This window comes from Procambarus clarkii, chromosome 22 (genome assembly GCF_040958095.1).
Source record: "Procambarus clarkii isolate CNS0578487 chromosome 22, FALCON_Pclarkii_2.0, whole genome shotgun sequence".
Classification (NCBI taxonomy): Eukaryota; Metazoa; Arthropoda; class Malacostraca; order Decapoda; family Cambaridae; genus Procambarus; species Procambarus clarkii.
Window position 1 is genome coordinate 12,887,650 of NC_091171.1, and position 27,884 is coordinate 12,915,533.

General features: G+C 47.4%; 2 protein-coding genes across 2 annotated transcripts in view; one reads left to right on the top strand and one right to left on the bottom strand.

Annotated features, from left to right (window-relative positions):
• The window catches only part of LOC123757506 (endothelin-converting enzyme-like 1), a gene marked incomplete in the record, with an annotated part of 321,501 nt that overhangs the window by 22,652 nt on the left and 270,965 nt on the right, over positions 1-27,884 (top strand).
• LOC138367406 (MAP7 domain-containing protein 3-like) lies at positions 667-27,876 on the bottom strand. The gene is made up of 4 exons (XM_069329049.1): positions 27,843-27,876; positions 27,161-27,282; positions 22,769-22,832; positions 667-1,301 (listed from the first exon to the last, which is right to left on the bottom strand). Exons 1-4 carry the CDS (start codon positions 27,874-27,876, stop codon positions 667-669), a joined length of 855 nt encoding a protein of 284 aa, XP_069185150.1.

Here is a 27,884-nt window from a genome sequence, read left to right on the forward strand (position 1 = left end):
TCTCTCTCTCTCTCTCTCTCCCTCTCTCTCTCTCTCTTCCTCTCTCTCTCTCTCTCTCTCTCTCTCTCTCTCTCTCTCTCTCTCTCTCTCTCTCTCTCTCTCTCTCTCTCTCTCTCTCTTCCTCTCTCTCTCTCTCTCTCTCTCTCTCTCTCTCTCTCTCTCTCTCTCTCTCTCTCTCTCTCTCTCTCTCTCTCTCTCTCTCTCTCTCTCTCTCTCTCACCTTCCTACCACTGTAGCTTCGAGAGATATCAATATGTGCAAGAGGTGGAAGAATCTCTTGTGCGAGTCTGTGACCTGTCTCACATCTCTGCATTGATTACCATGTTGTGTTGGGAGCGGCACTCCTCCAGGTGCCCCCATCTCTCCCCTCCTAGCCCCACCTCACGCCCCACCTCACGCCCCATCTCACCCACCTCCCTCCTCACCATTGCCTTTTGTGCCTTACGAGTCGTGTTGGTAACATATTGACCACCCGATGCCCCGGCTTGGCGCCTGTCCCGGCTTGCAGGGGGAGGTGGGGTGGGGGAGAGAGGGGGGGGGGGATATTGAATGGGGTGAGAGAGGGGGGGGTGGGACAGGTCTAAACACCTGCGCTGGGATGCTGGGGTGATGGTATTCTTCAGATCTGTCCCAGTGGGATGCTGTGTCGCGCAGGGATGACATCTGTTACTGTGACATGTGTTTGGGGCAGGTCTTGTGCAGCTGTTTGGGGCAGGTCTTGTGCAGCTGTTTGGGGCAGGTCTCGTACAGCTGTTTGGGGCAGGTCTCGTACAGCTGTTTGGGGCAGGTCTTGTACAGCTGTTTTGGGCAGGTCTCGTACAGCTGTTTGGGGCAGGTCTCGTACAGCTGTTTGGGGCAGGTCTCGTACAGCTGTTTGGGGCAGGTCTCGTACAGCTGTTTGGGGCAGGTCTTGTACAGCTGTTTGGGCAGGTCTCGTATAGCTGTTTGGGGCAGGTCTTGTACAGCTGTTTGGGGCAGGTCTCGTACAGCTGTTTGGGGCTGTTCTCGTACAGCTGTTTTTGGCAGGTCTCGTACAGCTGTTTGGGGCAGGTCTTGTACAGCTGTTTGGGGCAGGTCTTGTACAGCTGTTTGGGGCAGGTCTCGTACAGCTGTTTGGGGCAGGTCTCGTACATCTGTTTGGGGCAGGACTCTTACAGCTGTTTGGGGCAGGTCTCGTACAGCTGTTATGGGCAGGTCTCGTACAGCTGTCTGGGGCAGGTCTTGTACAGCTGTTTGGGGCAGGTCTTGTACAGCTGTTTGGGGCAGGTCTCGTACAGCTGTTTGTGGCAGGTCTCGTACAGCTGTTTGGGCAGGTCTTGTACAGCTGTTTGGGGCAGGTCTCGTACAGCTGTTTGGGGCAGGTCTCGTACAGCTGTTTGGGGCAGGACTCTTACGGCTGTTTGGGGCAGGTCTCGTACAGCTGTTTGGGGCAGGTCTCGTACAGCTGTTTGGGGCAGGTCTCGTACAGCTGTTTGGGGCAGGTCTCGTACAGCTGTTTGGGGCAGGTCTCGTACAGCTGTTTGGGGCAGGACTCTTACAGCTGTTTGGGGCAGGTCTCGTACAGCTGTTTGGGGCAGGTCTCGTACAGCTGTTTGGGGCAGGTCTTGTACAGCTGTTCAAGGCTGGACTTGAACAAAGCAGCGCTCCCCGTTTTCTATAGAACACTTGTCTTCTATTTGTGTTCCGATAAACACAATTTTTTTTTGCTTTGTCTTGTTTTCTTTGTCTTGCGTTTTCTGTTGAACATTTTCCGTAAGAAATTGTTATTTCTTTTTAGTTTTCTTTGCGATATTTTATGTGTGAGACTTTATAAATGAGTGACATTGGTTCTCCTTTTGGATAAAGGAGTACCTAAGCAACAGGAGACAACGAGTCTGTGTGAGGGGTGAGGTCTCAGATTGGCGAGACGTTACAAGTGGAGTACCGCAGGGGTCAGTCCTTGGACCTATACTGTTTCTGATATATGTAAATGATCTCCCAGAGGGTATAGAATCGTTTCTCTCAATGTTTGCTGATGATGCAAAAATTATGAGGAGGATTGAAACTGAGGACGATAGTAAGAGGCTACAAGATGATCTAGACAGACTGAGTGAATGGTCCAACAAATGGCTGTTGAAGTTCAACCCGAGTAAATGCAAAGTAATGAAACTAGGCAGTGGAAACAGGAGGCCAGACACAGGATACAGATTAGGAGATGAAGTACTTAATGAAACAGACAGAGAGAAAGATCTAGGAGTTGATATCACACCAAACCTGTCACCTGAAGCCCACATAAAAAGAATAACGTCTGCGGCATATGCGAGGCTGGCTAACATCAGAACAGCGTTCATGAACCTGTGTAAGGAATCATTCAGAATCTTGTACACCACATATATAAGACCAATCCTGGAGTATGCGGCCCCAGCATGGAGCCCGTACCTTGTCAAGCACAAGACGAAGCTGGAAAAAGTCCAAAGGTATGCCACTAGACTAATCCTAGAACTAAGAGGCATGAGTTACGAGGAAAGGCTGCGGGAAATGCACCATACGACCCTGGAGGACAGAAGAGTAAGGGGAGACATGATCACAACCTTCAAAATCCTCACGGCAACCGACCGGGCAAACAAGGATAAACTATTCAACATTGGTGGGACGCGAACAAGGGGACACAGGTGGAAACTGAGTACCCACATGAGCCACAGGGACATTAGAAGGAACTTTTTCAGTGTCAGAGTAGTTAACGAATGGAATACATTAGGCAGTGATGTGGTGGAGGCTGACTCCATACACAGTTTCAAGTGTAGATATGATAGAGCCCAGTAGGCTCAGGAACCTGTACACCAGTTGATTGACGGTTGAGAGGAGGGACCAAAGAGCCAAAGCTCAACCCCCGCAAGCACAAATAGGTGAGTACAAATAGGTGAGTACACACACACACACACACACACACACACACACACACACACACACACACACACACACACACACACACACACACACACACACACACACACAAGCACAAGCACACAAGGTCCTAGCATGGATAAGGAACTACCTAACAGGAAGGAGCCAAAGAGTTACGGTAAGGGGCGAGAAGTCGGACTGGTGAACAGTAACAAGTGGAGTACCACAAGGATCGGTGCTGGAACCAATTCTATTTCTTGTATATGTTAACGACATGTTTACAGGCGTAGAGTCCTACATGTCGATGTTTGCGGATGACGCAAAGTTGATGAGAAGAGTTGTGACAGATGAGGATTGCAGGATCCTCCAAGAGGACCTGAACAGGTTGCAGAGATGGTCAGAGAAACGGCTACTGGAATTCAACACGAGCAAATGTAAAGTTATGGAAATGGGACTAGGAGATAGGAGACCAAAGGGACAGTACACAATGAAGGGGAACAGCCTACCTGTAACGACGCGTGAAAGAGACCCGGGGGTGGACGTAACACCTAATCTATCTCTTGAGGCACAGATAAATAGGATAATGACAGCAGCGTACTCTACACTGGCAAAAGTTAGAACATCATTCAGAAACCTAAGTAAGGAGGCATTTAGGGCGCTTTACACTGCCTATGTAAGGCCAGTCTTAGAGTATGCCGCCTCATCATGGAGTCCCCATCTGAAGAAGCACATAATGAAACTGGAAAAGGTTCAGAGGTTTGCAACGAGACTCGTCCCAGAGCTACGAGGGATGGGGTATGAGGAGCGCCTGAGGGAACTGTGCCTTACGACACTAGAAAGAAGAAGGGAGAGGGGGGACATGATAGGAACGTAAAAAATACTCAGAGGGATTGACAGAGTGGACACAGACGAAATGTTCACACGGAATAGTAACAGAACGAGTGGACATGGATGGAAGCTTGAAACTCAGATGAGTCACAGAGATGTTAGGAAGTTTTCTTTTAGCATGAGAGTAGTGGGAAAATGGAATGCACTTAAGGAACAGGTTGTGGAAGCAAATACTATTCATAATTTTAAAACCAGGTATGGTAGGGAAATGGGACAGGAGTCATTGCTGTAAACAACCGATGCTCGAAAGGCGGGATCCAAGAGTCAATGCTCGATCCTGCAGACACAACTAGGTGAGTACACACATACACACACACACACACACACACACACACACACACACACACATACACACACACACACACATACACACACACACACACACACACACACATACCCTCATACCCTCCCTGTCCCTCCCCCTTCACTGGATCCCCCGCCCCTCATTCCAGTATCCTCTGAGATCCTGTTACCCACCTCACAGGTCCTCACACCCATGGAACAGCCTCCCCCACCAGCAGAACACTCACCAAGGAGGCGATTTGGGAAGGGACAGAAGAAAGTGAGCCTCAAAGCGATGTACACTAACATAGATGGAATTACAAATAAAGCAAATGAGCTTGGAGAACTGGTACTAGAGGAAAACCCAGACATAATAGCCCTCACAGAAACAAAGATCACGAAAACAATAACAAATGCAGTGTTTCCACAGGACTATTATGTTATGCGGAAAGAGAGGGAAGGAAGAGGTGGGGGTGGTGTAGCTCTGCTGGTAAGAAAAGGCTGGGATTTTGAGGAGATGGATATTCAGGGCTGTGAAGGTTTCAGTGACTACATAGCAGGTACTGTAACAAATGGAGGGAAAAAAATTATAGTCGCAGTCATATATAATCCACCACCAAATGACAGAATACCTAGACAGGAATATGATAGAAACAACATGGCCACCATTAACATAATAGAAAGAGCAGCTTCTGTTGCTAGCAGGAATGGATCTGGACTACTAATTATGGGAGACTTCAACCATGGGAAGATAGATTGGAAGAACAGAGACCCGCATGGAGGACCAGAAACATGGAGAGCTAAGCTGCTGGACGTGGCAACAAGAAACTTTCTAAGCCAGCATACCAAAGAGCCAACAAGAATGAGAGGAGAAGATGAACCAGCAATGCTTGATTTGATATTTACCCTAAATGAATGGGATATAAGGGAAGTTAAGATGGAAGCGCCCTTGGGAATGAGTGACCACAGTGTATTGAACTTTGAGTACCTGGTAGAGCTAGGACTTATCTCCCCCCAAAAAGAACTAGGAATCAAAAGGCTGGCATACCGAAAGGGGAATTATGAACAGATGAGAAGTTTCCTAAGTGAAATACCTTGGGACACAGACCTCAGAGACAAGTCTGTACTGGGTATGATGGACTATGTTACCCACAAGTGTCAGGAGGCAGTAAACAGGTTCATCCCGGCCCAAAGGGAAAAATTCGAGAAGCAACAGAAGAATCCATGGTATAATAGGGCATGTATGGAAGCGAAGAAACTGAACAAAAAGGCGTGGAGGAACTTCCGGAATAACAGAACACCAGAAAGCAGGGAGAGATACCAGAGAACCAGGAATGAGTACGTCAGGGTGAGAAGAGAAGCAGAGAAAAATTTTGAAAATGATATAGCAAACAAAGCCAAGACCGAACCAAAGCTACTCCACAGTCACATCAGAAGGAAAACAACAGTGAAAGAACAGGTATTGAAACTTAGAACAGGCGAGGACAGGTATACAGAGAATGACAGAGAGGTGTGTGAGGAACTCAACAAGAGGTTCCAGGAGGTCTTCACAATAGAACAGGGTGAGGTCACTGTGCTAGGAGAAAGGGAGGTAAACCAGGCGGCCTTGGAGGAGTTCGAAATTACGAGAGAGGAGGTCAAGAGACACCTGCTGGATCTGGATGTTAGAAAGGCGGTTGGTCCAGATGGGATCTCACCATGGGTACTGAAAGAGTGTGCAGAGGCACTTTGCTTGCCACTCTCCATAGTGTATAGTAAATCACTAGAGACGGGAGACCTACCAGAAATATGGAAGACGGCGAATGTGGTCCCAATATACAAAAAGGGCGACAGACAAGAGGCACTGAACTACAGGCCAGTGTCCTTGACTTGTATACCATGCAAGGTGATGGAGAAGATCGTGAGAAAAAACCTGGTAACACATCTGGAGAGAAGGGACTTCGTGACAAATCGCCAACATGGATTCAGGGAGGGTAAATCTTGCCTTACAGGCTTGATAGAATTCAACGATCAGGTGACACAGATTAAGCAAGAAAGAGAGGGCTGGGCGGACTGCATTTTCTTGGATTGTCGGAAAGCCTTTGACACAGTACCGCATAAGAGGCTGGTACATAAGCTGGAGAGACAGGCAGGTGTAGCTGGTAAGGTGCTCCAGTGGATAAGGGAGTATCTAAGCAATAGGAAGCAGAGAGTTACGGTGAGGGGTGAGACCTCCGATTGGCGTGAAGTCACCAGTGGAGTCCCACAGGGCTCTGTACTCGGCCCTATCTTGTTTCTGATATATGTAAATGATCTCCCGGAGGGTATCGATTCATTTCTCTCAATGTTTGCGGACGATGCTAAAATTATGAGAAGGATTAAAACAGAAGAGGACTGTTTGAGGCTTCAAGAAGACCTAGACAAGCTGAAGGAATGGTCGAACAAATGGTTGTTAGAGTTTAACCCAACCAAATGTAATGTAATGAAGATAGGTGTAGGGAGCAGGAGGCCAGATACAAGGTATCATCTGGGAGAGGAAATTCTTCAGGAGTCAGAGAAGGAAAAAGACTTGGGGGTTGATATCACGCCAGACCTGTCTCCTGCAGCACATATCAAGCGGATAACATCAGCGGCATATGCCAGGCTGGCCAACATACGAACGGCATTCAGAAACTTGTGTAAAGAATCATTCAGAACTTTGTATACCACATATGTCAGGCCAATCCTGGAGTATGCAGCCCCAGCATGGAGTCCATATCTAGTCAAGGATAAGACTAAACTGGAAAAGGTTCAAAGGTTTGCCACCAGACTAGTACCCGAGCTGAGAGGTATGAGCTACGAGGAGAGACTACGGGAATTAAACCTCACTTCGCTGGAAGACAGAAGAGTTAGGGGGGACATGATCACCACATTCAAGATTCTGAAGGGGATTGATAGGGTAGATAAAGACAGTCTATTTAACACAAGGGGAACACGCACAAGGGGACACAGGTGGAAACTGAGTGCCCAAATGAGCCACAGAGATATTAGAAAGAACTTTTTTAGTGTCAGAGTGGTTGACAAATGGAATGCATTAGGGGGTGATGTGGTGGAGGCTCACTCCATACACAGTTTCAAGTGTAGATATGACAGAGCCCGATAGGCTCAGGAATCTGTACACCTGTTGATTGACGGTTGAGAGGCGGGACCAAAGAGCCAGAGCTCAACCCCCGCAAACACAACTAGGTGAGTACTAGGTGAGTACACACACACACACACACATACACACACACACACACATACACACACACACACACACACACTCTCTAATGGGCAAAGTTTCTTTCACCCTAAGTGCCCCTGTTACCAAGCAGTAAATAGGTACCTGGGAGTTAGTCAGCTGTCACGGGCTGCTTCCTGGGGTGTGTGTGTGTGTGTGTGGTGTGGAAAAAAAAAAAAAAGTAGTTAGTAAACAGTTGATTGACAGTTGAGAGCCGGGCCGAAAGAGCAAAGCTCAACCCCCGCAAAAACACAACTAGTAAACACACATACACACACACACACACACACACACACACACACACACACACACACACACACACACACACACACACACACATACACACACACACACACACACACACATACACACACATACACACACACACACACACACACACACACACACACACACACACACACACACACACACACACACACACACATACACACACACACACACACACACACACACACACATACACACACACACACACACACACACACACACACACATACACACATACATGTGTGTGTGTGTGACACAGATATGTGACACATATCTGTGGGACACAGATATGTGTCCCACAGGGCTCTGTACTCGGCAATATCTTGTTTCTGATATATGTAAATGATCTCCCGGAGGGTATCGATTCATTTCTCTCAATGTTTGCGGACGATGCTAAAATTATGAGAAAGATTAAAACAGAAGAGGACTGTTTGAGGCTTCAAGAAGACCTAGACAAGCTGAAGGAATGGTCGAACAAATGGTTGTTAGAGTTTAACCCAACCAAATGTAATGTAATGAAGATAGGTGTAGGGAGCAGGAGGCCAGATACAAGGTATCATCTGGGAGAGGAAATTCTTCAGGAGTCAGAGAAGGAAAAAGACTTGGGGGTTGACATCACGCCAGACCTGTCTCCTGCAGCACATATCAAGCGGATAACATCAGCGGCATATGCCAGGCTGGCCAACATACGAACTGCATTCAGGAACTTGTGTAAAGAATCATTCAGAACTTTGTATACCACATATGTCAGGCCAATCCTGGAGTATGCAGCCCCAGCATGGAGTCTATATCTAGTCAAGGATAAGACTAAACTGGAAAAGGTTCAAAGGTTTGCCACCAGACTAGTACCTGAGCTGAGAGGTATGAGCTACGAGGAGAGACTACGGGAATTAAACCTCACTTCGCTGGAAGACAGAAGAGTTAGGGGGGACATGATCACCACATTCAAGATTCTGAAGGGAATTGATAGGGTAGATAAAGACAGTCTATTTAACACAAGGGGAACACGCACAAGGGGACACAGGTGGAAACTGAGTCCCCAAATGAGCCACAGAGATATTAGAAAGAACTTTTTTAGTGTCAGAGTGGTTGACAAATGGAATGCATTAGGAAGTGATGTGGTGGAGGCTGACTCCATACACAGTTTCAAGTGTATATATGATAGAGCCCGATAGGCTCAGGAATCTGTACACCTGTAGATTGACGGTTGAGAGGCGGGACCAAAGAGCCAGAGCTCAACCCCCGCAAACACAACTAGGTGAGTACACTAGAAATAGAGAAGTAGAAATAGATCCCACCTGCTCATCATGGGCGACTTCAATCACGGAAAGATTGACTGGGAGAACAAGGAACCGCATGGAGGCGAGGATACGTGGAGAGCCAAACTATTGGAGGTGGTGACAAGCAACTTTTTAACCCAGCATGTCGGAGAACCCACAAGGATGAGAGGCAATGACGAACCAGCGAGACTCGACCTAGTCTTCACTCTGAACGACTCCGACATAAGAGAAATCGGTTTTGAGGACCCAGTAGGAATGAGCGACCACAGTGTACTGGTGTTTGAGTACTTGATTGAAGAAGGGTTATTGAACTCGAGGAGGGATACCGAAACCAAAAGGTTAGCATACCGAAAGGGAAACTATGAAGGGATAAGAAAATTCCTAACAGATATAGCATGGGAAACAGAGCTCAGGGGAAAGACGGCCCAAGATATGATGGATTACATCACGCAGAAGTGCAAGGACGCAGCAAACAAGTTTGTCCCAGTCCAAAAGGAAAACAGAGAAATGAAGATGAGAAACCCTTGGTTTAATCAGAGATGTAGGCTAGCTAAGCAGCAAAGTAAAAGGGCATGGAGAAACTATAGGAATAACAGGACACTGGAGAGCAGAGAAAGATACCAGAATGCCAGGAATGAATATGTCAGGATGAGAAGAGAGGCAGAAAGACAATACGAAAATGACATCGCAAGCAAGGCAAAGACTCAGCCTAAATTGTTGCATAGCCACATTAGGAGAAAAACAACAGTAAAGGAACAGGTTATGAGATTAAGGATAGGGGCGGAAGGATTCACTACAAATGACAAGGAAGTGTGTGAGGAATTGAATAAGAAATTCCAGGAGGTCTTCACCTTAGAGCAAGGAGAAATTCCAGAGGTAAGTGAGGGAATAGCTAACCAGGAACCACTGGAAGAGTTTGAGATTACCAGTAGGGAAGTAAGGAAGTGTTTACTAGAGTTGGACGTGACGAAGGCTATAGGCCCAGATGGAATCTCCCCTTGGGTTCTAAAGGAAGGAGCAAGAGAACTGTGCCTACCACTCTCCATAGTGTATAACAAATCACTGGCAACAGGGGAACTGCCAGATATTTGGAAAACAGCTAACATAGTCCCGATATACAAGAAAGGGGATAGACAGGAGGCACTGAACTACAGGCCAGTGTCCCTAACCTGCATACCATGCAAGCTGATGGAGAAGATTGTGCGAAAAAAACTAGTGGAGCATCTGGAGCGAAGGAACTTTGTAACACAGCATCAACATTGGTTCAGGGATGGCAGGTCCTGCCTCACAGGGTTACTTGAATTCTACGACCAGGCAACAAAAATAAGGCAAGAAAGAGAAGGGTGGGCAGACTGCATATTTTTGGATTGTCAGAAAGCCTTTGATACAGTGCCACACAAGAGGCTAGTGCGAAAGTTGGAGATGCAGGCTGGAGTGAGAGGGAAGGTACTCCGGTGGATAGAGGAGTACCTAAGCAACAGGAGACAACGAGTCTGTGTGAGGGGTGAGGTCTCAGATTGGCGAGACGTCACAAGTGGAGTCCCGCAGGGGTCAGTCCTTGGACCTATACTGTTTCTGGTATATGTAAATGATCTCCCAGAGGGTATAGATTCGTTCCTCTCAATGTTTGCCGACGATGTAAAAATTATGAGGATTGAAACAGAGGATGATAGTAGGAGGCTACAAGATGACCTGGATAGACTGAGTGAATGGTCCAACAAATGGCTGTTGAAGTTCAACCCGAGTAAATGCAAAGTAATGAAACTAGGCAGTGGAAACAGGAGGCCAGGCACAGGATACAGAATAGGAGATGAAGTACTTAATGAAACAGAGAGAAAGATCTAGGAGTTGATATCACACCAAACCTGTCTCCTGAAGCCCACATAAAGAGAATAACGTCTGCGGCATATGCGAGGCTGGCTAACATCAGAACGGCGTTCAGGAACCTGTGTAAGGAATCATTCAGAATCTTGTACACCACATATGTAAGACCAATCCTGGAGTATGCGGCCCCAGCATGGAGTCCGTACCTTGTCAAGCACAAGACGAAGCTGGAAAAAGTCCAAAAGTATGCTACTAGACTAGTCCCAGAACTAAGAGGCATGAGTTATGAGGAAAGGCTGCGGGAAATGCACCTTACGACACTGGAAGACAGAAGAGTAAGGGGGGACATGATCACAACCTACAAAATCCTCAGGGGAATCGACCGGGTAAACAAGGATGAACTATTCAACACTGGCGGGACGCGAACAAGGGGACACAGGTGGAAGCTGAGTACCCAAATGAGCCACAGAGACGTTAGAAAGAACTTTTTCAGTGTCAGAGTAGTTAGTAAATGGAATGCATTAGGCAGTGATGTGGTGGAGGCTGACTCCATACACAGTTTCAAATGTAGATATGATAGAGCCCAGTAGGCTCAGGAATCTGTACACCAGTTGATTGACGGTTGAAAGGCGGGACCAAAGAGCCAGAGCTGAACCCCCGCAAGCACAACTAGGAGAGTACAATTAGGTGAGTACACACACACACACACACACACACACACACACACACACACACACACACACACACACACACACACACACATAGCAGAAATAGAGCAGTAGTAGTAGCAGGCATTGAAGAACAAACAGGGACCAGACCAAAGGAGCGGAGAGACAAGGACAAAAACATGATTAAAGAGATCCTTAAAGAGGTAAGGATGGAGGGAGCTGAGCGAAATGTTGAAAAGGTTTTCAGGCTTGGAAAGTACAACAAGGACAGAGACCGAATGATAAAGGTGGTTTTCATGAGCGAAATCGCGAAAGAGGAACTGCTAGCAAGGAAGTGTTGTCTAAAAGGTGTAGAGAAGTTCAAGAAAATATTCCTGCAGAGGGATATGACAAGGGAAGAGAGAATACGGACAGCAGACGCGAGGAAGGAGCGCAGGGAGAGAGAAGGAAATCAGAGTACCACAACCCAGAACCCTACAATCCCAGAGGGAAGTGGAGAACCCTCCTCAAACAGTGCAACAGCCACAGGGATTGGGGCACCACCCCCAAATTCTACCCAACAGACACCCAACCTGCCCCATCCCCTGTCAGCCCCCCACTAAGTACCCACCTAGGGCACCCTCCCCCCACCCACCCCCCTCCCCCCACTCACCCCCCTTCTCCCCCTCACCCCTCTCCCCAGGACCTCCCTTCTCCCCCATCCCCCATGCCCTCCCTTCTCCCACATGCCTTCCCGTCTCTCCCACCCCCATGCCCTCCCTTCTCCCCCTCCCCCCTAAGCCCCCCACTCTCCCCCACCCCACCTAAGTCTTCCCCTCTCCCCCACTCCCCTAAACCCTCCCCTCTTCCTCACCCACCTCAGCCCTCCCTTTTCCCCCACGCCCCCCAAGCCCTCCACCCTTTTCTCTCCCCCCAAGCCCCCCCATCTCCCCTATCCCCCACAGCCTCTCCTCCCCCCATGCTTCCCCAACCCTCCCTCTCTTACCCACCCCCTGTACCCTCCCCCTCTTATCCACCCCCTGTACCCTCCCCCTCTTATCCACCCCCTGTACCCTCCCCCTCTTATCCACCCCCTGTACCCTCCCCCTCTCCCCCACCACCCCAAGCCCTCCCTCCTCCACCAATCCCCCCGTGCCAGGTCCCCCCAGCTCCCACTCACCCCAGATCCCAAAGGTCCCCCCCAGAAAAGAAGCAGAAGAGAGTCAGTTTCAGGGTGATGTACTCGAACATAGATGGGATCACAAGCAAGACAAGTGAACTAAGGGAAAGAGCACAAGAAGTTAACCCAGATGTAATCGGACTCACTGAAACAAAACTCTCTGGAATCATAACGAATGCCGTGTTTCCCCAGGAGTATACAGTAATAAGGAAAGAGAGGGAAGGTAGAGGAGGAGGCGGAGTGGCCCTACTCATGAGAAGGGAATGGAGTTTTAAGGAGATGGCCATCCCGGGCTGTGAGGAGTTCAGAGACTACATAGCAGGCACCATAACAATGGGAGGACCAAGAATAGTAGTAGCAGTAATATACAACCCTCCACCAAATGACAGGAGACCCAGTCAAGAGTATGAAAACAACAACAAGGCAGTTAACACTATAATTGAGAGGACAGCCTCTGCTGCCTGTAGAAATAGATCCCACCTGCTCATCATGGGCGACTTCAATCACGGAAAGATTGACTGGGAGAACAAGGAACCGCATGGAGGCGAGGATACGTGGAGAGCCAAACTATTGGAGGTGGTGACAAGCAACTTTTTAACGCAGCATGTCGGAGAACCCACAAGGATGAGAGGAAATGACGAACCAGCGAGACTCGACCTAGTCTTCACTCTGAACGACTCCGACATAAGAGAAATCGGTTTTGAGGACCCAGTAGGAATGAGCGACCACAGTGTACTGGTGTTTGAGTACTTGATTGAAGAAGGGTTATTGAACTCGAGGAGGGATACCGAAACCAAAAGGTTAGCATACCGAAAGGGAAACTATGAGGGGATAAGAAAATTCCTAACAGATATAGCATGGGAAACAGAGCTCAGGGGAAAGACGGCCCAAGATATGATGGATTACATCACGCAGAAGTGCAAGGACGCAGCAAACAAGTTTGTCCCAGTCCAAAAGGAAAACAGAGAAATGAAGATGAGAAACCCATGGTTTAATCAAAGATGTAGGCTAGCTAAGCAGCAAAGTAAAAGGGCATGGAGAAACTATAGGAATAACAGGACACTGGAGAGCAGAGAAAGATACCAGAATGCCAGGAATGAATATGTCAGGATGAGAAGAGAGGCAGAAAGACAATACGAAAATGACATCGCAAGCAAGGCAAAGACTCAGCCTAAATTGTTGCATAGCCACATTAGGAGAAAAACAACAGTAAAGGAACAGGTTATGAGATTAAGGATAGGGGCGGAAGGATTCACTACAAATGACAAGGAAGTGTGTGAGGAATTGAATAAGAAATTCCAGGAGGTCTTCACCTTAGAACAAGGAGAAATTCCAGAGGTAAGTGAGGGAATAGCTAACCAGGAACCACTGGAAGAGTTTGAGATTACCAGTGGGGAAGTAAGGAAGTGTTTACTAGAGTTGGACGTGACGAAGGCTATAGGCCCAGATGGAATCTCCCCTTGGGTTCTAAAGGAAGGAGCAAGAGAACTGAGCCTACCACTCTCCATAGTGTATAACAAATCACTGGCAACAGGGGAACTGCCAGATACTTGGAAAGCAGCTAACGTAGTCCCGATATACAAGAAAGGGGATAGACAGGAGGCACTGAACTACAGGTCAGTGTCCCTAACCTGCATACCATGCAAGCTGATGGAGAAGATTGTGCGAAAAAAACTAGTGGAGCATCTGGAGCGAAGGAACTTTGTAACACAGCATCAACATGGGTTCAGGGATGGCAGGTCCTGCCTCACAGGGTTACTTGAATTCTACGACCAGGCAACAAAAATAAGGCAAGAAAGAGAAGGGTGGGCAGACTGCATATTTTTGGATTGTCAGAAAGCCTTTGATACAGTGCCACACAAGAGGCTAGTACGAAAGTTGGAGATGCAGGCTGGAGTGAGAGGGAAGGTACTCCGGTGGATAGAGGAATACCTAAGCAACAGGAGACAACGAGTCTGTGTGAGGGGTGAGGTCTCAGATTGGCGAGACGTCACAAGTGGAGTCCCGCAGGGGTCAGTCCTTGGACCTATACTGTTTCTGGTATATGTAAATGATCTCCCAGAGGGTATAGATTCGTTCCTCTCAATGTTTGCCGACGATGCAAAAATTATGAGGAGGATTGAAACAGAGGATGATAGTAGGAGGCTACAAGATGACCTGGATAGACTGAGTGAATGGTCCAACAAATGGCTGTTGAAGTTCAACCCGAGTAAATGCAAAGTAATGAAACTAGGCAGTGGAAACAGGAGGCCAGGCACAGGATACAGAATAGGAGATGAAGTACTTAATGAAACAGACAGAGAGATAGATCTAGGAGTTGATATCACACCAAACCTGTCTCCTGAAGCCCACATAAAGAGAATAACGTCTGCGGCATATGCGAGGCTGGCTAACATCAGAACGGCGTTCAGGAACCTGTGTAAGGAATCATTCAGAATCTTGTACACCACATATGTAAGACCAATCCTGGAGTATGCGGCCCCAGCATGGAGCCCGTACCTTGTCAAGCACAAGACGAAGCTGGAAAAAGTCCAAAGGTATGCTACTAGACTAGTCCCAGAACTAAGAGGCATGAGTTATGAGGAAAGGCTGCGGGAAATGCACCTCACGACACTGGAAGACAGAAGAGTAAGGGGGGACATGATCACAACCTACAAAATCCTCAGGGGAATCGACCGGGTAAACAAGGACGAACTTTTCAACACTGGTGGGACGCGAACAAGGGGACACAGGTGGAAGCTGAGTACCCAAATGAGCCACAGAGACGTTAGAAAGAACTTTTTCAGTGTCAGAGTAGTTAGCAAATGGAATGCATTAGGAAGTGATGTGGTGGAGGCTGACTCCATTCACAGTTTCAAATGTAGATATGATAGAGCCCAGTAGGCTCAGGAATCTGTACACCAGTTGATTGACGGTTGAGAGGCGGGACCAAAGAGCCAGAGCTCAACCCCCGCAAGCACAATTAGGTGAGTACAATTAGGTGAGTACACACACACACAGACACACACACACACACAGGAGTAAGGAGTATACAGTAATAAGGAAAGAGAGGGAAGGTAGAGGAGGCGGCGGAGTGACCCTACTCATGAGAAGGGAATGGAGTTTTAAGGAGATGGCCATCCCAGGCTGTGAGGAGTTCACAGACTACATAGCAGGCACCATAACAATGGGAGGACCAAGAATAGTAGTAGCAGTAATATACAACCCTCCACCAAATGACAGGAGACCCAGTCAAGAGTGTGAAAACAACAACAAGGCAGTTAACACTATAATTGAGAGGGCAGCCTCTGCTGCCTGTAGAAATAGATCCCACCTGCTCATTATGGGCGACTTCAATCACGGAAAGATTGACTGGGAGAACAAGGAACCGCATGGAGGCGAGGATACGTGGAGAGCCAAACTATTGGAGGTGGTGACAAGCAACTTTTTAACGCAGCATGTCGGAGAACCCACAAGGATGAGAGGCAATGACGAACCAGCGAGACTCGACCTAGTCTTCACTCTGAACGACTCCGACATAAGAGAAATCGGTTTTGAGGACCCAGTAGGAATGAGCGACCACAGTGTACTGGTGTTTGAGTACTTGATTGAAGAAGGGTTATTGAACTCGAGGAGGGATACCGAAACCAAAAGGTTAGCATACCGAAAGGGAAACTATGAGGGGATAAGAAAATTCCTAACAGATATGGCATGGGAAACAGAGCTCAGGGGAAAGACGGCCCAAGATATGATGGATTACATCACGCAGAAGTGCAAGGACGCAGCAAACAAGTTTGTCCCAGTCCAAAAGGAAAACAGAGAAATGAAGATGAGAAACCCATGGTTTAATCAAAGATGTAGGCTAGCTAAGCAGCAAAGTAAAAGGGCATGGAGAAACTATAGGAATAACAGAACACTGGAGAGCAGAGAAAGATACCAGAATGCCAGGAATGAATATGTCAGGATGAGAAGAGAGGCAGAAAGACAATACGAAAATGACATCGCAAGCAAGGCAAAGACTCAGCCTAAATTGTTGCATAGCCACATTAGGAGAAAAACAACAGTAAAGGAACAGGTTATGAGATTAAGGATAGGGGCGGAAGGATTCACTACAAATGACAAGGAAGTGTGTGAGGAATTGAATAAGAAATTCCAGGAGGTCTTCACCTTGGAACAAGGAGAAATTCCAGAGGTAAGTGAGGGAATAGCTAACCAGGAACCACTGGAAGAGTTTGAGATTACCAGTGGGGAAGTAAGGAAGTGTTTACTAGAGTTGGACGTGACGAAGGCTATAGGCCCAGATGGAATCTCCCCTTGGGTTCTAAAGGAAGGAGCAAGAGAACTGAGCCTACCACTCTCCATAGTGTATAACAAATCACTGGCAACAGGGGAACTGCCAGATATTTGGAAAGCAGCTAACGTAGTCCCGATATACAAGAAAGGGGATAGACAGGAGGCACTGAACTACAGGCCAGTGTCCCTAACCTGCATACCATGCAAGCTGATGGAGAAGATTGTGCGAAAAAAACTAGTGGAGCATCTGGAGCGAAGGAACTTTGTAACACAGCATCAACATGGGTTCAGGGATGGCAGGTCCTGCCTCACAGGGTTACTTGAATTCTACGACCAGGCAACAAAAATAAGGCAAGAAAGAGAAGGGTGGGCAGACTGCATATTTTTGGATTGTCAGAAAGCCTTTGATACAGTGCCACACAAGAGGCTAGTGCGAAAGTTGGAGATGCAGGCTGGAGTGAGAGGGAAGGTACTCCGGTGGATAGAGGAATACCTAAGCAACAGGAGACAACGAGTCTGTGTGAGGGGTGAGGTCTCAGATTGGCGAGACGTCACAAGTGGAGTCCCGCAGGGGTCAGTCCTTGGACCTATACTGTTTCTGGTATATGTAAATGATCTCCCAGAGGGTATAGATTCGTTCCTCTCAATGTTTGCCGACGATGCAAAAATTATGAGGAGGATTGAAACAGAGGATGATAGTAGGAGGCTACAAGATGACCTGGATAGACTGAGTGAATGGTCCAACAAATGGCTGTTGAAGTTCAACCCGAGTAAATGCAAAGTAATGAAACTAGGCAGTGGAAACAGGAGGCCAGGCACAGGATACAGAATAGGAGATGAAGTACTTAATGAAACAGACAGAGAGAAAGATCTAGGAGTTGATATCACACCAAACCTGTCTCCTGAAGCCCACATAAAGAGAATAACGTCTGTGGCATATGCGAGGCTGGCTAACATCAGAACGGCGTTCAGGAACCTGTGTAAGGAATCATTCAGAATCTTGTACACCACATATGTAAGACCAATCCTGGAGTATGCGGCCCCAGCATGGAGCCCGTACCTTGTCAAGCACAAGACGAAGCTGGAAAAAGTCCAAAGGTATGCTACTAGACTAGTCCCAGAACTAAGAGGCATGAGTTATGAGGAAAGGCTGCGGGAAATGCACCTCACGACACTGGAAGACAGAAGAGTAAGGGGGGACATGATCACAACCTACAAAATCCTCAGGGGAATCGACCGGGTAAACAAGGATGAACTTTTCAACACTGGTGGGACGCGAACAAGGGGACACAGGTGGAAGCTGAGTACCCAAATGAGCCACAGAGACGTTAGAAAGAACTTTTTCAGTGTCAGAGTAGTTAGCAAATGGAATGCATTAGGAAGTGATGTGGTGGAGGCTGACTCCATACACAGTTTCAAATGTAGATATGATAGAGCCCAATAGGCTCAGGAATCTGTACACCAGTTGATTGACGGTTGAGAGGCGGGACCAAAGAGCCAGAGCTCAACCCCCGCAAGCACAATTAGGTGAGTACAATTAGGTGAGTACACACACACACACACACACACACACACACACACACACACACACACACACACACACACACACACACACACACACACACACACTCACACACACACACACACACACACACACACACACACACACACACAGACCCACACACACACACACACACACACACACACACACACACACACACACACACACACACACACACACACACAGACCCACACACACACACACTCACACACAGACACACACACACACACACACACACACACACACACACACACACACACACACACACACACACACACACACACACACACACACACACACACCCCACAAAACATGAAGAAATATCATGATTATGTAAAGTGGGAGCTGGAGACACCGGCTGATGTAAGAATGAAAACACGACCATTAGGATGAACTGGCTTGGCTATGGGAGAGGACGGAGGCTGGGGGGGGGGGGATAGAGAGAGCAGGAATAGAGAAAGAGAGAGAAACAGAGAGAAAAAATGGGAAGAGAATGAAAAACATTAAGAGGAATAGAGCGGACAAAGCTATTTTTTTTATGAAAACTTGCGCCAGGTATATGGGGGTTGGGGGGGTAGAGGAGGTGGGGGGGGGGGCAGGAGAGAGAGAGGGGACGGTGTGAGGGAGAGGGGGGACGGTGTATGGGAGAGAGGGGACGGTGTGAGGGAGAGAGGGGACGGTGTGAGGGAGAGAGGGGACGGTGTGAGGGAGAGGGGGGACGGTGTGAGGGAGAGAGGGGACGGTGTGAGGGAGAGAGGGGACGGTGTGAGGGAGAGGGGGGACGGTGTGAGGGAGAGAGGGGACGGTGTGAGGGAGAGAGGGGACGGTGTGAGGGAGAGGGGGGACGGTGTGAGGGAGAGAGGGGACGGTGTGAGGGAGAGAGGGGACGGTGTGAGGGAGAGAGGGGGCGGTGTGAGGGAGAGAGGGGACGGTGTGAGGGAGAGAGGGGGCGGTGTGAGGGAGAGAGGGGACGGTGTGAGGGAGAGAGGGGACGGTGTGAGGGAGAGGGGGGACGGTGTGAGGGAGAGAGGGGGCGGTGTGAGGGAGAGGGGGATAGAGGGGGCGCCATAAGAAACAGAGGGAGAGACAGTAGAAGGGGAACTGGAAGATGCCAAATTTATGTCATGTTGATTCTGGAAGTCAGTAATGGTAAATTTTGGGTGAGTACGAAGGGTTTAGGGAGTGTGTACTCACCTAGTTGTACTCACCTAGTTGTGTCTGCAGGATCGAGCATTGACTCTTGGATCCCGCCTTTCGAGCATCGGTTGTTTACAGCAATGACTCCTGTCCTATTTCCCTATCATACCTGGTTTTAAAATTATGAATAGTATTTGCTTCCACAACCTGTTCCTGAAGTGCATTCCATTTCCCCACTACTCTCACGCTAAAAGAAAACTTCCTAACATCTCTGTGACTCATCTGAGTTTCAAGCTTCCATCCATGTCCTCTCGTTCTGTTACTATTCCGTGTGAACATTTCGTCTATGTCCACTCTGTCAATTCCTCTGAGTATCTTATACGTTCCTATCATGTCCCCCCTCTCCCTTCTTCTTTCTAGTGTCGTAAGGCACAATTCCCTCAGGCGCTCTTCATACCCCATCCCTCGTAGCTCTGGGACGAGTCTCGTTGCAAACCTCTGAACCTTTTCCAGTTTCATTATATGTTTCTTCAGATGGGGACTCCATGATGAGGCGGCATACTCTAAGACTGGCCTTACGTAGGCAGTGTAAAGCGCCCTAAATGCCTCCTTACTTAGGTTTCTGAATGATGTTCTAACTTTTGCCAGTGTAGAGTACGCTGCTGTCGTTATCCTATTAATATGTGCCTCAGGAGATAGATTAGGTGTTACGTCCACCCCCAGGTCTCTTTCACGCGTCGTTACAGGTAGGCTGTTCCCCTTCATTGTGTACTGTCCCTTTGGTCTCCTATCTCCTAGTCCCATTTCCATAACTTTACATTTGCTCGTGTTGAATTCTAGTAGCCATTTCTCTGACCATCTCTGCAATCTGTTCAGGTCCTCTTGGAGGATCCTGCAATCCTCATCTGTCACAACTCTTCTCATCAACTTTGCATCATCCGCAAACATCGACATGTAGGACTCTACGCCTGTAAACATGTCGTTAACATATACAAGAAATAGAATTGGTCCCAGCACCGATCCTTGTGGTACTCCACTTGTTACTGTTCGCCAGTCCGACTTCTCGCCCCTTACCGTAACTCTTTGGCTCCTTCCTGTGTGTGTGTGTGTGTGTGGGTGTGTGGGTGTGTGGGTGTGTGTGTGGGTGTGTGTGTGTGTGTGTGTGGGTGTGGGTGTGTGTGGGTGTGGGTGTGTGTGTGTGTGTGTGTGTGTGTGGGTGTGGGTGTGTGTGTGTGTGTGTGTGTGTGTGTGTGTGTGTGTGGGTGTGGGTGTGGGTGTGTGTGTGTGTGTGGGTGTGTGTGTGTGTGTGTGTGTGTGTGGGTGTGTGGGTGTGTGTGTGGGTGTGTGTGTGTGTGTGTGGGTGTGGGTGTGGGTGTGGGTGTGTGTGTGTGGGTGTGTGGGTGTGTGGGTGTGTGTGTGGGTGTGTGTGTGTGTGTGTGTGGGTGTGGGTGTGTGTGGGTGTGGGTGTGTGTGTGTGTGTGTGTGTGTGTGTGGGTGTGGGTGTGTGTGTGTGTGTGTGTGTGTGTGTGTGTGTGTGGGTGTGGGTGTGGGTGTGTGTGTGTGTGTGTGGGTGTGGGTGTGTGTGGGTGTGGGTGTGGGTGTGTGTGTGTGTGTGTGTGTGTGTGTGTGGGTGTGTGTGTGTGTGGGTGTGGGTGTGTGTGTGGGTGTACTCACCTATTTGTGCTTGCAGGATCGAGCATTGACTCTTGGATCGCGCCTTTCCAGCCATCGGTTGTTTACAGCAATGACTCCTGTCCCATTTCCCTATCATACCTAGTTTTAAAATTATGAATAGAGTTTGCTTCCACAACCTGTTCCTGAAGTGCATTCCATTTTTCCACTACTCTCACGCTAAAAGAAAACTTCCTAACATCTCTGTGACTCATCTGAGTTTCCAGATTCCACCCATAGAGGTGTGTGTGTTTACTCATTTATTTGTACTCACCTATTTGTGCTTGGGGAGGTTGAGCTCTGGCTCTTACGTCCCGCCTCTCAACTGTCAAGCAACTGGTGTACAGATTCCTGAGCCTACTGGGCTCTATCATATCTACATTTGAAACTGTGTATGGAGTCAGCCTCCACCACATCACTGCCTAATGCATTCCATCCGTTAACTACTCTGACACTGAACAAATTCTTTCTAACATCCCTGTGGCTCATGTGGGTACTCAGTTTCCACCTGTGTCCCCTTGTTCGTGTCCCACCCGTTCTAAAGAGTTTGTCTTTGAACACCCTGTCAATTCCCCAGATAATTTTGTAGGTGGTTATCATGTCTCCCCTTACTCTTCTGTTTTCCAGGGTTGTGAGGTTTAGCACCGTTAGCCTTTCCTCGTAGCTCATATCTCTCAGTTCTGGGACTAGTCTGGTGGCGTACCTCTGAATCTTCTCTAACTTTGTCTTGTGTTTAACTAGGTATGGACTCCAGGCTGGAGCTGCATACTCCAGGATTGGTCTTACATAAGTGGTATACAGGGTCCTGAACGATTCCTTCTACATGTCTCTAAAGGCAGTTCGTATGTTGGCCAATCAAGTATATGCCGCTGATGATATTCTTTTGATGTGGGCCTCTGGGGACAGATTCGGTGTGATATCGACCCCCAGATCTTTCTCTGTGTTTGACTCTTGCAGGATTTCACATCCCAGATGGTACCTTGTGTTCAGCCTCCTGCTCCCTTCGCCTAATTTCATTACTTTACATTTTCTTGAGTTGAACTTTTGTTGCCATTTTCTTGACCATTTCTCCGGTTTGTCCAGGTCGTCCTGTAGTCTGTCATCATCTGTTGATTCTTCTCATAGTTTTTGCATCATCAGCAAACAATAAGAGGAATGAGTCTAAAACGGCTGTGGAACAGTTTTGGTTTGGTCTTGGCTTGTTGACCACACCACACACTAGAAGGTGAAGGGACGATGACGTTTCGGTCCGTCCTGGACCATTCTCAAGTCGATTGTGGCTTGACTCACGATGTCGTTTTCATACTGTTTCTTTTTTCTCTCCTCACTCTGAGGAACTCATCCCTGGCTCTCTTGCTTCTCTCCCTGCTCTCTAAATCCACCTGTAGTTACTACAACCCAACCTTGACTACACAACGACCACTTACATACACATCACAAACAGTGACGCCCGTGCTGGCTGTTACACTTGCGTCACACCTGAAGTGGTTCAGGCTGACCATAGCCGTGCGAACCTATGCAACCCACCAAACCCTCTTCAAATAAATGCTCATTATTTACACTATAAGAGAGAATATCTGCCTGTCCAAAGTTCAGGACAAGACTCTTGGGACCAACCTTTACCAACTTTGCAGGGAAATGGCCTGGGGTACTGGATGGACATAGGCAGGTCGTGGTAGGCCTACGGTAAACACATTAACAAATATCACCTTTCAACCAGAAACGCCCCCCCCCCCCCCCCACCCCCCCCCCCCCCCCCCCCCATGCGATTTTCGTGAAGTCTGAAATGAAAACGCGGATATATTTTCCGTAGAGTTTACCGCACTTTTTCATGATCTTATCTGAAACCTATACCTATGGGCAGCACAAAACGTGGACCAGACTGTGCGACACAATGGTTGCCAGGATCAGGTTGGGTTACCGTTACCTGTGGCAGGCGACTACAGGTGACGGATCTCCCAATCCTGAGCACTCCAGTTGCACACTCTGAGCAGGAACTGCGGCATGATCTCCCACACTATATCACCGAATGCCCAGTTATTAGACCTTTCAGACCAGTTGGCATGAGGTACCTGGAGCTTTGTAATTACTTTATTCACTCTCGTGTTCTTGAAGATATCCTCACATTACACACAACATTTGCCAGTGCAGGTACTGAACATATGGCCCTGTATGACTAACCATCCTGTGTGATGGGAACTGTTAGTATCACTGCTGCCTGATTACCTCTTGTGTTGATGATATCCTCATAATGCACCCAGAGTCTGCCAGTGCAGACTACTGATCACGTGCCTCTGTATGACTAACCATCCTGTGTGATGGGGCTTTTAGCATCACGTAGCTAGCTTTTTGACACTGTACTCCCCCTTCGTATAGTCTAGGGCAGCTAGTTCTTGACACACACTGTACTTCCCTTCATATATTCTAGGGCAGCTAGTTCTTGACACACACTGTACTCCCCTTCATATAGTCTAGGACAGCTAGTTCTTGACACACACTGTACTCCCCTTCATATAGTCTAGGACAGCTAGTTCTTGACACACACTGTACCCCCCTTCATATAGTCTAGGGCAGCTAGTTCTTGACACACACTGTACTCCCCTTCATATAGTCTAGGGCAGCTAGTTCTTGACACACACTGTACTCCCCTTCATATAGTCTAGGACAGCTAGTTCTTGACACACACTGTACTCCCCTTCATATAGTCTAGGGCAGCTAGTTCTTGACACACACTGTACTCCCCTTCATATAGTCTAGGGCAGCTAGTTCTTGACACACACTGTACTCCCCTTCATATAGTCTAGGGCAGCTAGTTCTTGACACACACTGTACTCCCCTTCATATAGTCTAGGACAGCTAGTTCTTGACACACACTGTACTCCCCTTCATATAGTCTAGGACAGCTAGTTCTTGACACACACTGTACTCCCCTTCATATAGTCTAGGGCAGCTAGTTCTTGACACACACTGTACTCCCCTTCATATAGTCTAGGACAGCTAGTTCTTGACACACACTGTACTCCCCTTCATATAGTCTAGGGCAGCTAGTTCTTGACACACACTGTACTCCCCTTCATATAGTCTAGGACAGCTAGTTCTTGACACACACTGTACTCCCCTTCATATAGTCTAGGGCAGCTAGTTCTTGACACACACTGTACTCCCCTTCATATAGTCTAGGGCAGCTGCACAAAAGCAGATGTACCAAAGTGTGTTAATAAAAAAAAAATTACTCGAAGGTAAAGTGAATTTATTCTGGTTACACGGATGAAAACAGTGAGTAGGGAAGATGGGTTAGGGGAGGAAGATGGCATGAACAGTGAAGATAGCAGGTAGTGAAGATGTAAGATGATGGGGGAAGACAGGTGGGAGAGGAGGGGAGGAGGAAGGGAGAGTGGAGGGAGAAGAGAAGAGGGAAAGAGGCAGACACAAGCCCGGACACCACAGGTTTCTCCTCTATGTGTAGATAGAGATAGAAATCTGTGGATGGTTGTGAGAGGGGAGAGGGAGAGGAGAAGGGAGATGAGAGGACAGAAGAAGGAAGGAGAGAAAGGGGGTGTGGGGAAGCTAGAGGGGAAGATATATATATATATATATATATATATATATATATATATATATATATATATATATATATATATATATATATATATATATAAATAAAAATGAATTTTGGAGAATTGATTTTTGAATTACCACCAACAGTGAAAAGAAATGTACGAAAGATAGAGAAAATTCGTGTTAGAATTATTAATCTTACTTTTTCTGTCATATTTAATAATATATGTCTACAGGAAAGACTGCTACCAAAATATACTAATATATATATATATATATATATATATATATATATATATATATATATATATATATATATATATATATATATATATAGCCAGAACCGCACTACTGGGCCTAGTATGCAAGGGCCGATTTACCTAACAAGCAGAGTTAATTTGTTTTTTAATAATTTCTCTTCAAATTAGTTTTTTAAATTAATAATATTATGTTAAGAACATGACTTTCTGACTTGGTTAGGTTAGCATAGGTTATATGCTTGGTTATATAGGTACATATTACATAGTTATAGGTTATATAGCCTTAAGGCTATATGCAAAGCCTTGAGGTTATCTTGAGATGATTTCGGGGTTTAGCGTCACTCCGGCCCGGTCCTCGACCAGGCCTCCTTTTTGTTACCCCCCCCCCCCAGGAAGCATCCCGTAGCAGCTATCTAACTCTCAGGTACCTATTTACTGCTAGGAAACAAGGGCATCAGGGTGAATGAAATTCGGCCCATTTGTTTCCGCCTCCACTGAGGATCGAACTAGGAACCTTAGGACTACGAATCCGAAGCGCTGTGCAGTCAGCTGTCAGACCCCTATGAGGTTAGCTTTCAGGTGTGTGAGAGACAGCTGTCACACGTCTTGTACTTGTGACTTGCTCTTACAAGTCGAGTTTGGTCCACCAGGCTGTTGCTTGGAGCGGCCCGCAGGCCCACATACCCACCACAGCCCGGCTGGTCCGGCACTCCTTGAAGAAAACTATTTCTATATTTTATTATAGTTTTCTCTTGAAGATGTCTACGGTTGTTCCGGCAATATTTCTTATGCTCGCTGGGAGGACGTTGAACAACCGCGGACCTCTGATGTTTATACAGTGTTCTCTGATTGTGCCTATGGCACCCCTGCTCTTCACTGGTTCAATCTTGCATTTTCTTCCATATTGTTCACTCCAGTACGTTGTTATTTTACTGTGTAGATTAGGGACCTGTCCCTCCAGTATTTTCTACGTGTATATTATTTGGTATCTCTCTCGTCTCCTCTCTAGTGAGTAAATTTGGAGAGCTTTGAGACGATCCCAATAATTTAGGTGTTTTATCTCGTCTATGTTCTCTGTATTCCCTCCATTTCAGCAATCTCTCCTGCTCTGAAGGGGAAAGTGAGTACTGAGCAGTACTCAAGACGGGACAACACAAGTGACTTGAAGAGTACAACCATTGTGATGGGATCCCTGGATTTGAAAGTTTTGGTAATCCATCCTATCATTTTTCTGGCTGACGCAATATTTGCTTGGTTATGCTCCCTAAACGTTAGATCGTCGGATATCATTATTCCCAGGTCCTTGACATATTGTTTTCCTACTATGGGCAAATTTGATTGTGTTTTGTACCCTGTATTATGTTTAAGGTCCTCATTTTTGCCGTATCTGAGTATCACTGTTAAGCATCACGTTATTTTCTGCTGCCCAATCGAAAACTTTATTAATATCTGCTTGTAGTTTTTTAATGTCTTCAGCAGAGGTAATTTTCATGCTGATTGTTCAGTCATCTGCAAAGGATGACACTAAGCTGTGACGTGTATTTTTGTCTATATCTGATATAAGAAAGGAGAAGCAGTGGTGCAAGGACTGTACCTTGAGGTACAGAACTTTTAACTGCGCTTGGACTCGATTTTATTTGGTTGACTGTTATTCTTTGTGTTCTTTACGACAGAAAATTGAGAATCCAGCGTCCTACTTTACCAGTTATTCCCATTGACCTCATATTATGTGCTATCACTCTATGGTGAAGAGCAGAGGTGCCATAGGCACAATCAGAGAACACTGTATGAACATCAGAGGTCCGCGGTTGTTCAACATCCTACCAGCGAGCATCAGAAATATTGCCGGAACAACCGTGGACATCTTCAAGAGGAAACTAGATTGTTTTCTTCAAGGAGTGCCGGACCAACCGGGCGGTGGTGGGTATGTGGGCCTGCGGGCCGCTCCAAGCAACAGCCTGGTGGACCAAACACTCACAAGTCGAGCCTGGCCTCGGGCCGGGCTTGGGGAGTAGAAGAACTCCCAGAACCCCATCAACCAGGTCACCTGGTACTTGGTGTGGCTGGATAATTTCAAGCTAATGTTAGACGTTACTGTGTTTGGGTATAAATAGGAGATCCCTCGCATGACCCAATACACTTAATAAAGTTTACTTCTTTCTTTTGTTTTACGTTCTTAAAAGGCCTATACTTGACGAGGGTTCACGTAGTCAATATATATAAGTCTGAGTGTGGTTGGGCCCATTTTGTGTGGCGGTGAAGGAGCAGCAGCGGGCCGGACGAGCCGAAGAACACGGAAACTGTTCTGGAAACCTGCAAATATTGAATTAAGCGACAACTTATGTAATTAAACGGGATACGAAAGAGCGAGGTGAGGTAATGTTTACTCTGCCACCACTCACGCCAACAGCCACTCAAGACAATGTTGTCCAGGTGTGCTGCTTGAGGTTGAACTTTAGCTCCTTAGTCCCACCTCTTAGCCATCAGTTAACAGGTGTAGAGGTTCCCGAGCCTCTTGGTCTCAATTATATCTTCATTTGAAGCTGTGTGTAAAATGTGTCGTGTGCAGCACATGTGGGTCGAGAGCCGGAGGGGAGCCGAGAGGGAGCCGGTCGGCCGAGCGGACAGCACGCTGGACTTGTGATCCTGTGGTCCCGGGTTCGATCCCGGGCGCCGGCGAGAAACAACGGGCAGAGTTTCTTTCACCCTAAGCCCCTGTTACCTAGCAGTAAATAGGTACCTGGGTGTTAGTCAGCTATCACGGGCTGCTTCCTGGGGGTGGAGGCCTGGTCGAGGACCGGGCCGCGGGGACACTAAAAGCCCCGAAATCATCTCAAGATAACCTCAAGATAACCTGGGTGCTCACTTCCCACCTTCGTCTTCTTCACCGTGTACCATGTAAGTCATCTTTCATA